The sequence below is a fragment of the Propithecus coquereli genome, unplaced genomic scaffold (assembly GCF_000956105.1).
Source record: "Propithecus coquereli isolate 6110/MARCELLA unplaced genomic scaffold, Pcoq_1.0 Scaffold246, whole genome shotgun sequence".
Lineage (NCBI taxonomy): Eukaryota > Metazoa > Chordata > Mammalia > Primates > Indriidae > Propithecus > Propithecus coquereli.
In genome coordinates, this window is record NW_012148019.1 from 2,720,162 (window position 1) to 2,735,900 (window position 15,739).

The 15,739-nt window shown below is 35.8% G+C and overlaps 1 protein-coding gene across 1 annotated transcript in view; it reads left to right on the plus strand.

The window, feature by feature from the left end:
- Positions 1-15,739, plus strand: part of CEP350 (centrosomal protein 350kDa) — a 175,594-nt gene that overhangs the window by 134,967 nt on the left and 24,888 nt on the right. Inside the window, exons 27-29 of the mRNA XM_012646529.1 lie at positions 3,876-4,087; positions 6,864-7,008; positions 12,692-12,852. Of these exons, the coding sequence (XP_012501983.1) occupies positions 3,876-4,087; positions 6,864-7,008; positions 12,692-12,852 (518 nt within the window). The remainder of the gene's footprint in view (positions 1-3,875; positions 4,088-6,863; positions 7,009-12,691; positions 12,853-15,739) is intronic.

The window sequence follows — 15,739 nt, forward strand, 5'->3', positions numbered from 1 at the left end:
AGATTTTCAGATTTGGTATGCTTCACCTGTAATATTACACATCCTAAGGCTGCTGGAACAAATTACCACAAGCATGGTGGCTTAAGAAAAACCAAAAATGTCTTATTCTCTCAGTTCCGGAGGCCAGAAATGCAAAATCAAGGTGTTGGCATGCCTGCATTCCCTCTGAAAGCTGTAAAGGACAATCTATTCGTTCTTTCTTCCAGCTTCTGGGAGCTGTTGGCATTCCTTGTATGTGCATAACTCCTGTCTCACCTGGCCTTCTTCTCTGTGTCTCTCTTGTCTCTCATGGGGTGACTTGTTATTTTATTTAGGGCCTACTCAGATAATCTAGGATGATTTCATCATGAAATCTTTAACTTATTTAATAATTACATCTGCAAAGACCTCTATTCCAAATAAGATTACATTCACAGGTTCTAGGGGTTAAGATGTGGACATATCTTTTTTGCGGCTACCATTCAACTCATTACAATATCCATCAAACCTGTTGGTATGTAGGTGGAATGAAGAACTTCTGGTATAAGTGTAAATTGTTAAACCTAGATTGGAAGACATTTTGGCAATAAAACAAATAACAAAAACAATAACAGTGAAGATACATATGTCCTATAAGTCAGCAGTTCAGCTGTTTCATTCCAGGTGTACGTCTATTCAGTGGTACTTAAAGTATAGTCCATGAAACCCTGGCGGAGTCTCTGAGATCCTTTCAGGGGATCTAGGAGACAAAAATTACTTTTGTAATAATACTTACAAATTATTTGCCTTTCGCCTTGTGTTGCCATTACACTGATGGTGCAAAAGCAAATAGAACTGCCGCTGCCTTAATATGAATCAAGGCAGTGGCACCAAACTGTTCCAGCAGACGTTGTGTTCCTCACCACCCTGCACCCACAGCAAAGATGTGCCACTGTTATGGAAGAATGCCCTTGAATGAGCATTTAAAAACATTCGTTTTATTAAATCTCTGCCTATGAGCACACTTCTCTTTAGTATTGTGTGACAGCACAGAACATGCGCACAAAGCTCTGGCACGTGCTGAAGCGTGATAACTGTCGTGAAGAAAAACGCTTAATGTGATCGTTTGGGTTGTAAACTGAACTGGCCGTTTTTTTTTTCATGGACCATCGTTTTTGCTTAAGTGACTGACAAACTGTGGTTTATTCAGACTTGGGTATTTTGCATGCAGTTTCTCAGAAATAAATGAAGCAACCCTAACTCTTCAAGGAAAACAACTAATAGTATTTATTACCCCGTGATAAAATTCGAGCTTTCAAGTGAAAATTAGGATTCTGGAAGTGCTATTTTGCCCACCACAATCTTTACAGCTTCCCAAAATGTCTAAGACTTTCTGATACGATGGGTGGTGACATTAATCAAAATGATCTTTTCATATTCTGTAATGAGGTATGTGAGCATTTTGGACGATCTTCGTGACTTGGTGAACCAATATTTTCCAAATGACCAAGGATGATTTACAAAATCATACACAGTTTGTAAATGACCCATTCAAAGTACAAGATAGACAAATGGACAGTTCACTGACAGGGTTTCTTATTCCACATCACAGCTAATGTTTAAGCAACTGCTACTTATCAAGTTTTAGTGTAGCATTAGAAAGGAATGTCCACAGTTGTCTGTAAAGACTATCTGAATACTCCTCCCTTTTCTAACTACATACCATCTCTTGGAGGCCAAATTTTCTACCTGTGCTTCAACCAAAACAGTATGTTGCCACAGGTTGAACACAGAAGTAGATATGAGAATCCAGCTGTCTTCTGTTAAGCCAGACATTAAAGATTTTCGTTAAAATGTTAAACAGTTTCTCTCCTTTCACTGAACTTTTATGGAAAATGTGGTTATTTTAAATTTTAAAAAATGTGATTTATGTTAACATATAGGTTTATTACTTTTTTAAAAAATAAATTATTAAAGGTTTTTGCAGTTTTAATTTCTAGTATGGTAAATACTGATACATATAACTGTATCTATAACCATGTAAATTAAAACTCTTTGGGGTCCTCAATCATTTTTAAGAGTGTAAAGGGGTCCTGAGGCCAAAATGTTTGAGAACTTCTGTCAGTGCTCAGACTACTGTTTGAGAACATTAGAGGCACATGAACTAGGTTGCAGTCAGCATTGTTTAAAGTTAAAATAGAATAGAAAACATCGAGGATAAATATTATGGTTAAAATAAGTCTGAAAGCCACTGGTGTAGAGTACTCCTGGATAGATAGATAGATATGGAAATACAGATAGATACATAGATATAGGTATAGATATACATATATACATACAAATATCTATAGATAGATATATGTCTATAGCTGGCTAGCTATACTAGGAGATAAATATGATATTGTTCATAGAAGCAATGTTTGAAATAGTAAAAAAAAAGTCACTTGGTTGTAAGTAGGAGAACAGATAGATGAATTGTGGTATATTTACATATTATATCATGCTCAATGAAGATGAAAAATAACAGCTATACAAATCAACGTACAAGAATTAAAATTCGATTCCTTTTATAGGCAATTAAAAAGCATGCAAAACTCAATGATAATATTATCTAGCTATACATGCCAAAGTGATATGTAAAGAAAACCAATGACACGATAGATAGTTTATTTGTAGTCATCCTCTTTTCCTCAATAATTTCTTTTTAGTTTATTCAGCAGAGGCTTACTTCTGTGTCAGCTTTCTCACCCTCATCTGCAGCCTGTAACATCCTGCTACATACAGATTTCTCCATCTTGGGAGGAAATTTAAGAGGACCTAGAAAAGAGACTCATTTGTTCCAGTGGTACAGGACTCAACTTTTCAGATTTCATAATAGGCTATAACAGAAATAGAAACCATTTCTGACTTTGGCTAGAAGGCAAATCAATAATAACTTTCCCTGTTCAAGCCTGTATTTGTTAGAAACTATTTGCTTACTTAATTGTGGAAAGTGGTGTTGGATAAATGTGATAAAACAAAGGCTATTTCAGTATAATGTTTACACTTGATCTTAGCCAAAAGGCCGACAAGCGATTCAGTGTAATTTTTAATCTCACCAAATACAGCTTAAGAATAGTTAATATAGTAAACTGACATAAAGAAGATAAAAAAGTCAAGAAAAAAATACATTATAATAAAATAAACAACAGTGTACTCATTAAGTACATTGTTGCCATAGATAAAGCTGATTGTGACTAAGCAAAAAAGTAACTTACTAAAGGATATTCAGTGGTTCACAAAATCTTTGAGATGACTGGAGACTAAGCTGCATGGTAAGAGTGTTATTGTAGAGTATGTGTTATCATCTTTTCCAAGTAATACCAAATTGTTTTCCAAAGTGATTGGACCAATTTCTAGTCCTAAAGGAATATGTGAGAGTAGTAACTGCTCCGCATCCTCACACTTCCTTGCTGGGTGGTAAAAGGGTTGGCCCTGGTTACCAGTGACGTGACAATGCCAAGGAAGTAGAGAAAGAACTGGCAGCATTGGATTTAAGTAGCACAGAGGTACTGGGCAGGAACTGGGCAGGAACTGGGCAGTCCTGCTCTTGAGTATGTACCGTCTGAATCCACAGTGCAGCGGGAGCCGGGAGTGCAGAGCAGTGTACTTGCTGCAGAAACGGTTTCTCTCAGGAACTGGATTGTCAGCCACTGTCACTGCTGATTACATGTGGCAGATATCTTCCTTCACTCGGATCAGGCAAAATTCTTAATTAGACTAACAGACTTCGTAGTAAATGTTAAGTGACATTATGAAGAAATTATACCTCTATGCAAATAGTGATAATATGCTAAAAACAGATGTAACATATTAACAGTTTAATTTTCCCATTGACTAAGACTGTATTTTTTCTTGTTTTCACCCTTTCTTTCTAGAAATAGCAAGTGAAGAGGAATCTTCAATACCTTTCTACTCTCATCTAAACAGCGAAAGCTCCATCCCCGAAGACCTGGGCAGTCCTGCCGTTGAATACGCACCATCTGGATCCGTGGCGCAGGAGCAGCCGGGGAGTCCAGACCACAGCGTACTTACCAAAGACATGGTTTTTTCACAGGAACTGGAATCTTCTACCTCTCCTAGTAAACATGTAAGTTAATGTATATCTTAAAGATCCTTTAGTAAAAGGTATATTATTAGCAGTTATTTGTTGCTATTAGTGACAGCATTATCACCCATACTTGTAACATCAGAATATAACATTTGAATAGAAATAAAACTTTCCATTGACTAGTGTAGATTTATAAATATACAAATTATAGCTTTAATGGCAGTTATAAAATTATATGCTTCAAGTCTATTAATACAGTGGAGATAGGGACTTCTAAAGTCTTTAATAAAGATAATTTATAGGAACAACATGAGTTCTTTTTGAAATTTGTGTTTTGTCACATAACAGAAACAATAAGATCTTAAACCACACCAGAGTACCTTCACTATAATTTAGTTAATAACTACTGTATAACTAACTCATAGTAAGAGTGAAAGTAATGGTTTCATCTCTTTAAGGCAGATCTGAAATGGTTATTGATTCTAAGTTAGAGTAATGGTCATTATTAGAATTAAGATTTTTTTTACATGTCCTTAATTCTGTACTTCATAGAAAAAAAACCATCTGGTAAAAACTCAAGATAGAAACTTAACCGTGTTTTTAACGTGATTTTATAAAGTATAGGCAGTCGCTGGGCTACAGACAACCAACTTAATGGTGTTCTGTACTTACAAACAGACTCTAAGCCTCCGCATAAGGAGGATTTATAATTAAGTAATTAGATTAATAATTTGGGAACTAGTTTCTTCCACACATGTAAGGAAACTCGCGTGGCATAAGCAGTTCTTGGGTTCTTGGGCACAGCGTCTTTACGCCAGCAGCTGGTCTCGTTGTTCATACAGGTGCTCACACACAGCATCACTTTCATCGGAACTTTTTTACTTGATTTTTTGAGTCTGTGTTTGTCCTTGTGACCAGGCCTCCAAAACAAAAGTCCACTGCGAGTCCAGGTGAGTCTGCGGTGAAGAGAAGGGTGATTACAGTGAGAACAAAAGTAGAAATAAATAACGAAGTGTTGGGAGAAAGGCCAGATGCCTTCATTGGGAAAGCGTCAGGCCTCAGTCACTCGACTCTCAGAGCAATTATGAAGGATACAGTTGGAATAATGGACCATGTGGCAGGCAGTGTGAAAGCATCAGTTATTACTAAGCAGGGTAGTGGATTAATTACTGAGATAGAAAGGTCATTATTGATTTTTTTAGAAGATCAAAATAAGCATAACATTCCCATTAGCGTAGCATTGATGCAACTTGAGGTGAGTATTAATCTTTAATATTCTTTTTTGAAATTTCTCCTATCTCCTATCTAAACTTTTTGTATGAGTTTGTTTTTATGTTCTGTTTGTCTGAATTAAAAGAAAGAGCACAATAGTTTCTGTAACTTATTACAGTACAGGGGTATATTAATATTATAGCATTATACTTTATTATTATTACCACATATGGGACATTATAGTATTGTTGTTATTATTATTACTATATATTCCCTGTTCATGAGGGCTCTGTGTTATATACAAATCCAACCTAAAGACATTCTCAGAAATTCATCTTGTCCATAACCCAGGGACCACCTGTATATCAAGTAATTAGCATAACAATATTAAATATTTAGTGAACACAGACATTGTTAAAGCTTCTTTATGTTTAAAAAAAAAAAAATCTACCTAAATTCAGAATGAAATATCCTTTGTTAGAGTCTTCGTTTTTGGGGAAGTGAAGAATTAACTGCATTTCCTCTATTGAAAAGAAATCAGATTCATGTGTGTTACAGCACCGAAAAGATTTAGAGGAAAAACCTTTTTTGTTCAGTGAAGAGCCTATTCCATATTATGTTGAAAATATCCCATGTCCTCGTACACATACTTGAAATCAGTGTTTTTAGATTATAAAAGGCTTATAATTATCATGTTAGTGGTTTCTTATTTATTATGTGATAAAACTAGGCCTGTATAGATAATTTTCTTGTAGCATTATCTATTATTATTATGTAAATTCCTACCTTCCAAGAATTTACAACCAAACTGTGCATTATGACACAATCTTATTAATCTATTAATCCTTACAAATTGATTAGATTTTACCTAGCATGATTTTTGAGGTTCATGATAGCCACAAACTGATTGAATACTAAAAATTAGGTTTTTTTCTCACCTGAAAATACATCTAGGATATCCAAACTAGTGTGTCTTAAAGTGGTTTTTATAATAAAAGGTAATATTTATTGAGTGTTTACTTACCAAGTACCAGATAGTATATTAAATGCCTCACATGGATTATCTCATTTAATCCTCACAATAGTTTTACAAAGTAGATACTGTTCTAATCCCCGCTCTAAAGATTAGTAGGCTGGGAAACTTGCCCAAAGTCACAGGGGTAGGAAATGGTGGTCGCTAGGAGTCACATCAGGCATTCTCACTTCCACTTCATGTCAGGGTAGAAATTTTGACTTTTGTAATAATCTCTTGTGGGCAGTCTTATGCTCTGTTTTCTTCTTTCCTCCCTCCCTCCCTTCTGTGAAAGTAGTACATATTTAGTATTTTTAAATTAGAAGAATGGGGGGGGTAAATATCAGTGATATAACAGCCACTTTTAACTTATTATAGACCTTGATAAAAGCATGCTCTTTTATTACTTTTTTCCTATGCTTTTTAAAAATATATATCCTTTGTATATTAGAAAACTTTTTTCACTCATGTCCTAGGGTTATTTAAAACTCTTTGTAAATATTATCTTTAATTGGCTAGTATCTCAAATTTTAAATAGAATTTCACAACTATATCACAAAATAGTTCGCATTTGGTTTCCTGTCTCAACAGTCACCTCCCAAAAGCTGCACATCTGTGTCAAAGCAGGAGTCTGGCAAAGGAAGTCGTAGGACTGGAGGACAATGTCGTCTGCCTTTCAGGTCCCATCAACACTGTAATAGTTGGTCAGATGAGTCGTTGTCTATGACACAGTCAGGTAAGACTCATAATGAGTTTGTTTTCTTCTTACTATTTTCGAATTCCTCTTTAATAAGCTTTGTCTAACCATGTGCCTAGTATACTGTTCTCCTTTGTTGTATTCATAAAGGCTTTTTAAAATCAAGATTAAATCATATAATTCTTTGCTTTTCATATAATTATTTCCCTAATTTCACAAAATATGACAAACTATTCTCATACATTAATGGACAGTCTTTTTTTTTTCGAGACAAAAATCTCACTCTGTCACTCGGGATAGAGTGCAGTGGCATGATTATAGCTCACTGCAACCTCAAACTCCTGGGCTCAGGTGATCCTCTTGCCTCAGCCTTCCGAGTAGCTGGGACCACAGGTGTGCGCCACCATGCCCGGCTCATTTTTTCTGTTTTTAGTAGAGACGGGGTCCCACTCTTGCTCAGGCTGGTCTTGCACTCCTGACTTCAAGCATTCATCCTACCTTGATCTCCCAGAATGCTAGGATGATAGGTGTGAGCCACCACGCCGGGCCAACAGACAGTCATTTTTTACATATTCATCAAACATTTGTTAAATATTTTTCTATGTGTCAAGCACTGCCTATATGTTTCCAAGTACATTGTTCCACTCTGTACTTGAATTTGTCACAACCAAACAACACAGATCGTAACCAGACTTTGCCCAGCAGGTCTCTCCTACTGGACTATAAACTCGTGGAGAGTAGGGTCTGCGTTTCTTAATTGTAGCACCAGGCCCTAGCAGGCACTTTACGTTGTACCTGGTGGGTATTTATTAAATGTTTCTTGAATAAATTAGTGATAACTGAGGAGACAGAAGGTGGAGGAGCATGATGGCACAAATCTCAAAGGAGGAAAAGTAGAGCAATCGTAGACTGCAAATGGCAGTGGGGAGTGTTGTCTATTTTTCCATCACCTCGGGGCATCCTGCTACAAATCTCTGTAGTGAACAGATTATGGAAGAATGAATAGCCTCTGCTCTAAAAGGTTTCAAGGACTTTGACCTTGGGAAGCATATCTAGACAGACAGCGCTTGGTTTATGTAGGGTCGTGAGGAAGATTAACACTGTATTGAATGTCGCCATATTGAGTATATTGCTTTTTGAGCTCATTTTTAGTTTTCTTTGAGAGTAGACATTTAGTAAAGGAAAAGTGAAAAATGTTCTTCTTTTTTTGGTCTTCGATCCTGTGCTGTACCCTTTTGTTTTCCATGTGTCAGATAATAGTAAATTATGTAATTTTCTCACACCCATATTTATGGAGCTCCTTTATTCTTTGAGTAACTACATGATATTTAAAAGGGTACATGTACCTTCATTTATTTAACTATTTTCCTAGTGACCGTTAGATTTTCTCAAAATTTTCACAGTTGCAAATAATACTATAATAAACATTTCATATATGTATATATATACAAACACACATACATATGCAGTCATACATCACTTAACATCAAGGGATATGTTCTGAGAAATTTGTTATTAGGTGATTTTGTCATTGTGCAAACATCATAGAGTGCACTTACACACACCTAGACGGCATAGCCTACCACACACCTAGGCCGTATGATATAGCCTATTGCTCCTAGGCTGCAAACCTGTACATTGTGTTGCTGTCCTGAATACCGTAGGCCACTGTGCCACAGCGCTAAGTATACATGGTATTGTAATCTTATAGGACCACCGTTACATATGCAGTCCCTCATTGAATTGTATATAGCATATGACCGTATATATATATATATATATATACATGAATGATAAAAAGTCTTATTGAATATTTCAGTAGGGAGTAGATTCTTAGAAATACAATTATCGGGTCAAGCCAGTTTGAAGAATGTTGTCTTTCATATTTATTTGTGGATAGTTATTTTTATATATTTGAATGTATGTACTTTGGCGAAAAGTTATTGCCCATGGAATAACATGTCAGTAGACATAAACTTGATACTTGGAAACACCCAAATGGGTTCTTATCTTGGATCTGTTACTTACTGGTGACTTTTGTCAAGTTTCTTTCCCATATTGGGCTATCTTTTTCCATCTGTAGCAGTGGAATAATGTTTTAACTTCCTTGCATGAGTTATGCACCAAGGATTAATAATAACATTTGTAAGATACTTTTTTATTGGTAAAACTTACTCAAGAATAAATGGTTTTCGAAAAGCTTGGAGATTTCCAAACTAGTAGAGTCAGTCTACCTGTTCATGATGACATCATTATATGATGTCATGTATAGTATTTGTAGAAGTGGAGTAGTAAATTTTAATGTAGTGGAGTTTTATATAGTACCTTTACTTAAGTGTTGGAGAGTTTGTTATTAACCAAGTTAATACAATCAGTATATGTCAAATAATTAGGAACTTATTTTTTCAATCAAGTTATTCTGTGCATCAGGTTAGTTTGTCTCGACATGTTTCAACAAACTAATGTATCATTTGCCGACACTTCCCATCTCTCTCACCTCACAGAAAACTACAGGAGAGAATCCCATAAAAATAATATATTTATCTAGAGAGTTGCTTGGGTGAAAAAAAAATTAAAGAGATTCTCTTAGACATTACTGATTATAAATACTATGCAGTAATACTAGATGTAGGCAGATATATAATGTATTTCCCTTTACTCTCTCATAGGCTTTTATTAGTCTCTAATTGCCTTTCATTTGTTTGCCTTTGGTTTCTTTAGTACTTAAAAATATAAACATTTTGCCAGGTCTTTCATCTAAAATCTCTGAAGTTTTTCATCAGCTGCTGCTAGATCTTCGCAGCCATAGATGGTAAAGATATTTTTAATTAGAAAATCACTGCTGACATACATAGTTTTTTAAGTAATCACTTTTGGGGCAAAATTGAAACGAAGACTGTGGGAGTGCAGTGCTCTCCAAAATTTTATCAAAGTAACATCTCAAGTTTTGGAAGCACATAAATCTTACCAGGCTAAAGAATACACAGTTTTAGAGGATCCAAAGTTATGGGTTTATACTTTTTAGAAAGATTATAATTTTTAGCTCAGCGTGCAACCCTGCTTCCAGTTATTATACGAGAATCATCAGTTGAATCAGTATGAAGCCAGCACCAAGTGTTCAGACCTTCTTAACCCTGAAACCAACTGATTATTTTCTTCAAAATTAAAAGAAAGCATGAGGGATGAGGAGATGTTCAGATGTTCTCCTCCTCACCACCACCTTTTTTAGTTTTAAACCCAAAAATACACTACCTAAAATATGGCTACATAAAAATGTTTGTTTTGTGTTAATATTCCTACCACTGTTTTAAAAATTATTTTTTGACAATAATTTTATATATTTATCATGTGTAACATGTTTTGAAAAATGTATACACTGTGGAATGGCTAAATCTAGATAATCACATAGTTATTATTGTTTGTGGTGAGGACACTTAAAATCTACTCTCTTAGCAATTTTCGAGAATACAGTACCATTGTCATTAACTGTAGTCACCTTGTGGTACAATAGATCTCTTGAACTTATTCCTCCTGTGTAACTGAAATTTTATATCCTTTGAACAATCCCCCAGACTCCCGACTCCCAGCCCCAGATAACCACCATTCTACTCCCTGCTTCTACGAGGTCAACTTTTTTAGGTTCCACATATGTGATCATTTGTCTTTCTGTGCCTGGCTTATTTCATTTAACATAATGCCCTCCAGGTTCATCCATATTGTTGCAAATGACAATATTTCCTTCTTTTTTAAGGCTGAATAATATTCCTTTGTGTATATATACCACATTTTCTTCATCCATTCATCCATCGATGGACATTTAAGTTGATATGTATATTTTCTAGGCTCTGTGCCACATGGCTTTGCATACTTTATCTTATTTATTTTTCATACCAGTTCTAGGAATTTGTTATTACTTCATTTTATAAGAGTGTTGGGCGAGGTGCAGTGAGAAATACAAACATTTTTGGAGGCCACAGTGGGAGGATTGCTTGAGGCCAGGAGTTCAAGACCAGCCTGAGCAACACAGCCCCCATTGCTACCAAAAAAAAAAGAAAAATTAGCCAGGCATGGTAGCTTCTGCCTCTAGTCTTAGCTACTTGGGAAGCTGAGACAGGAGGATCACTCGAGCCCAGGAGTTTGAGGTTGCTGTGAGCTATGATAATGCCACTGCACTCTAGCCCATGCAACAGAGTGAGACCTGTCTCAAAAAAAAAAAAGTGTTCAATAATAAATAATGAGCTGTGCTCATGCCAAGGGCTCAGTATGATGACACTACTGGTATAAGATGGGTTTAACTTTCCTACTGTGTCTTAACTCAGTATTATGGAACTCTGAGCTAACAGGAACTCAAGTTTCATTATTTTTTTTCTTTTCTTTTTTTTCAATCTGACTCAGTACCCAATGAAGATTTCATTATTTCTAATCCAGATATTTGGACTACACTACAAAAAAGACTGTAATCTTTTTGTGTTTAAATAAATTCCAAAACTAGTTCTTATGCAATTTAATCCAAAGTACCTGATAAAAATCTGGCTTATGATATGATGTTGCAGTGCACATTTGAGTCTTCAGATCTGTATACGATAGTATTTCTGTTGTAAGGCTATTATATGTCTCACTCAACATTGGTATATGGAAATGACATCATAATGTGGTTTGAGGAAGTGTGAGGAACAGTAATTTCTATGCATGCAATTTCCATGTTTAGTGATATGAACAGTATCTTTAAACAATACCTGTTTGCTTTCATAGCATATGTATGACAATATAATGAAATATCTTTTTCATAATGTTGCTATGACTGGACATCTCGTCAGTGTATGAACTGTTGGGGAGAAAATAAAATTTAATGAACTTGATTTATCTTAAATATTTTTAGAGCTTTCAAAGAAAGATTATAGCACAATATATTTCTTTATAATTTCTCTCTTTTTAATGTGGTATTAAGACGTCAGCTAATGACTCAATCAATGTGAAATGGTAACATTCTAGTTTGATTTTAATATGACTTAAAAACTGTTAACCTATATGTTAGTAACTAAGGGGAATGACAGTTAATTATGATTATCTTGTCACCAGAAATAATTCTTGGCAGAATATCCAAATTTTACCAATTGGAAAGTTTTCAACTTCCAACTGCTTATCTTACCAAGATAGCATCCCTTGAGATTTATTTACAATTTCAAATAGTACAATTGGAAAGTGAAAATAAGGCCAGGTGTGGTGGCTCACACCTGTAATCCTAGCGCTTTGGGAGGCTGAGGCTGGAAGATTGCCTGAGATCAGGAGTGTGAGACCAGCCTGAGCAAGAGAGAGACCCAGTCTTTACAAAATATAGAAAAATTAGCCAGGCGTGGTGGCACACACCTATAATCCCAGCTACTCGGGAGACTGAGGCAGGAGCATTGCTTGAGCCCAGGAATTTGAGGTTGCAGTGAGCTGTGGTGACACCACTGTACTCTAGCCCAGGCAACACAGCCAGATCATGCCTCAAAAAAAAAAAAATAGGAGGAACCAAGGAAAAGAATAAAGAGGGATTTATGGGAAAGTAGGGATATAGTTGACTAAATTGTAAATTGTTTTCAGAAGCTCAAATTTCTTAATTTTAATTATTAGATTGACTTTATTTAAATTGAGTATTACATTACAGCTTTTCATTAATAGTTACTGTGTCAACTATTCTTAAGTTGAATTAAGTAAAAGAATTTTGTATCTCTTTCAGAAACTACATCTGACCAGAGTGACATTGAAGGTAGGATTAGAGCTCTGAAGGATGAGCTGCGGAAGAGAAAATCTGTGGTGGACCAGTTGAAGAAGGAACAGAAAAAAAGACAAAAGGAGAGACTGAAAGCCCAAGAAGCCAGTCTGATCAAACAATTAGAGGTTAGACATGGGAAGAAAGGGGTTTTGTATACGTGAAGCCTAAAATGTTTTTAATGTTGTTAATAAAGTCATAGATTAGGATTTTTCATTATTAGTATGGTGCCACATTTTATCCTAACTTGTAAAAAAAAAAAAAAAAAAAGGTTATCTAAGCAAACTCTTGCTTAAAACATTAAACTAAATAACAAGTATTAAAATAAATATTAAAATTAGCCGGGCGTGGTGGCATGCACCTGTAGTCCAGCTACTCAGGAGGCTGAGGCGGGAGGATCGCTTGAGCCCAGAAGTTCGAGGCTGCAGTGAGCCATGATCATGCCTATGAATAGCCGCTATACTCCAGCCTGGGCAATGTAGCGAGACCCCATCTCTAATTAATAAGTAAATATTAAAATAAGTTTTCTAAATAAGAAAGATTAGGCCTATGAAAGAAAGATTGGTGTCTATGCCCTCTTAAGCAGAGAACTGAACCATTCAATAAGTAATTCTAGCTTTTGGAGTTGTTACTGCTTTTTCTTTTTTCTTTCTTCTCTTTCTTTTTTGTAATTAGCAGAATGGTGTTTCGTGCCACACAACGTATTAGTAGAACTCTTTGCACTACTTGGATGGCTCCTAAATGATAACTCTAAACTTGACTCTTCTCCCACGCTCTAGCAGCCTTCCTGATTCTGTTCCAAGCTAAAAACCTGGTTTTGATATCTTCCTTATTGTTTCCTCCTGTCCACTTAGTCACCAGTTCCCATTGAGTCTTCTTTTGTAAAGTCCCTTGCTTGTCCCTCCCATTCCTGCTGCCACTGAGCTGGGGCCCTTATGACCTCTCGCCTCTGTTGTACGCACCGTCTCTTAGATGATCTGCCTCTGGCTGCTTCTCTGTTGCACGTGCTCTGCTAGGCGAGGATTCCAGAAACAGCACATTCATTGTAGAATTGGACCGAATCTCCTGTTTATCACCAGAATCCCTTCTTGTGTCACCACCAGAGAAGGTCATTCAGCTTCCGCCTGAACACTTCCAGTAATAGGAAATTTCAAATTCTCAAGGCAGTTGGTTCCGTTGTTAGATTCTAGATGCTCTAAGTGTTAGAGAGCTCTTTGTTGTATTAATCCAAAATTTCTACCCTTTTAATTTCTACCCATTGATCCTTGTTGCGTAACACCAAACAGATTGTCCCTCTTATATTTATTAATTTAATCATCAAATATTCAAATGCCTATTTATATACCGGGAACACAGTTAATTACACATATTTTTCATTTAATTCTCACAATATCAAGGTGTGGGTGTTATTATCACTGTTTCACAGGTAAGGAAACTGAGTTTCAGTGGATTAATTAATGATTTATCCAGGGATATACAGCTCATAAGTGGTAAAGCTAGAATTTTAATCTAGTTCTAATTTCCAAATTCTGTGCCCATAGCATTGTATGGTCACCCAGAAAACAAGCCTGCTAACAGATCTGGAGAAAAGAAGCATTTAAACAGATACATATTATAGAGGTGTACCAGAGACTGTAACTTTCAGAGATGTTTCAAAGTAGGGATAGTGATTAAGATATAATGACCATACCGGGGAGTTCACGTTGAAAAGTCATGGGAAACAAAATTTAAAAATAAAGATCATATTCAGGACCTTAGAAATCAAACTGGTGTGTTTCGACTTCATCCTGTCGATCAAGTTATGAGGAGCTATTGCAGTGGAGTGTTACTGGGAACAAAGTGCTGTCGGAGCAAATGGCGCTGCTCAACCATGTCCCCTCGTAGGTGTGTCAGTCAGAAAGGAGATTGTTGGAGAACTGCCCTAGGGTTCATCTGATTCACATCTGTCAAATGGCTTAAATAAAGACAAAAGAAAATTCTGTATCTAAGTTTTAAAATCATAGTATATGATAGAGAAATATATAATACATAGCAGTTCAATTAAAACTCTATAGGATTTTATTTAATCACAGATCTAATAAATGGACTGTACTCGTAAGTATAGTTTTCAGATATAAGTAGTTGCAGTCCTCATACATACCTAGTCAGCTAGACCATCTAGGTGTAGTATATGTTTAGTACCAGGAGTTACTTTATCAAAACATTGAGAATTCACGTTAAGGTGAAATGGCTGATGTGAGGTATGAAAGTAGGGATTTTAGCCCAGACTTTAGGGATCTGTAGCAGCTAACAATTATTCACCCATCCATTTATTCATTCTTGATAGCCTACTATGGGGCAGACATTGTGAATAGTCCTGGACGTACAGTGTCAAGTAAAACAGCAATAGTCTCAAATAGTGAGAGTTGGACAAGTGGGGGTTTTAGCTCGGAAAACTAAGGAGAGACGTAACAGATGGAGGGCTCCCCTTAGAATCCATACAAATTAATATTATAAATTAGTAAAGTTTTGTTTACAGAATGGGTAATGACCAGGACATGTTTTTTGTAATTCTGAACTATCATACTCGCAACCATATCCTTCCCTCTTCAAAATTTGTATCCCTGAGTGCTTATCACTTAAGAATTTTACTGTCATTGAAACTCAGAGCAGAATGGCTAAACTTTTGTTCCCCTTGTCTCTTTTTGTTCTCTTTTTTAAATTTTGATTTCATCCCATTTCTGCTGATAAACTTCTTAAAAATATCATAAAAGTAATAGCACATCCTTTAGAGAGTAACAATTTAATCAGTTAAGTTTTTTAATGTGGTGGGATATGAATTATTATTGCTTCAAAGTATTAAACGTCTGTAGATCAAGGTCGTCGTTTCTTCCTTAATAATCAGGATTGCAATTGTACATCTTGCTTATCTAGAGACTATTTAGAGAAGGATATACAAGTAAACTGTTAACCTATATGTTAGTAACTAAGGGGAATGACAGTTAATTATGATTATCTTGTCACCAGAAATAATTC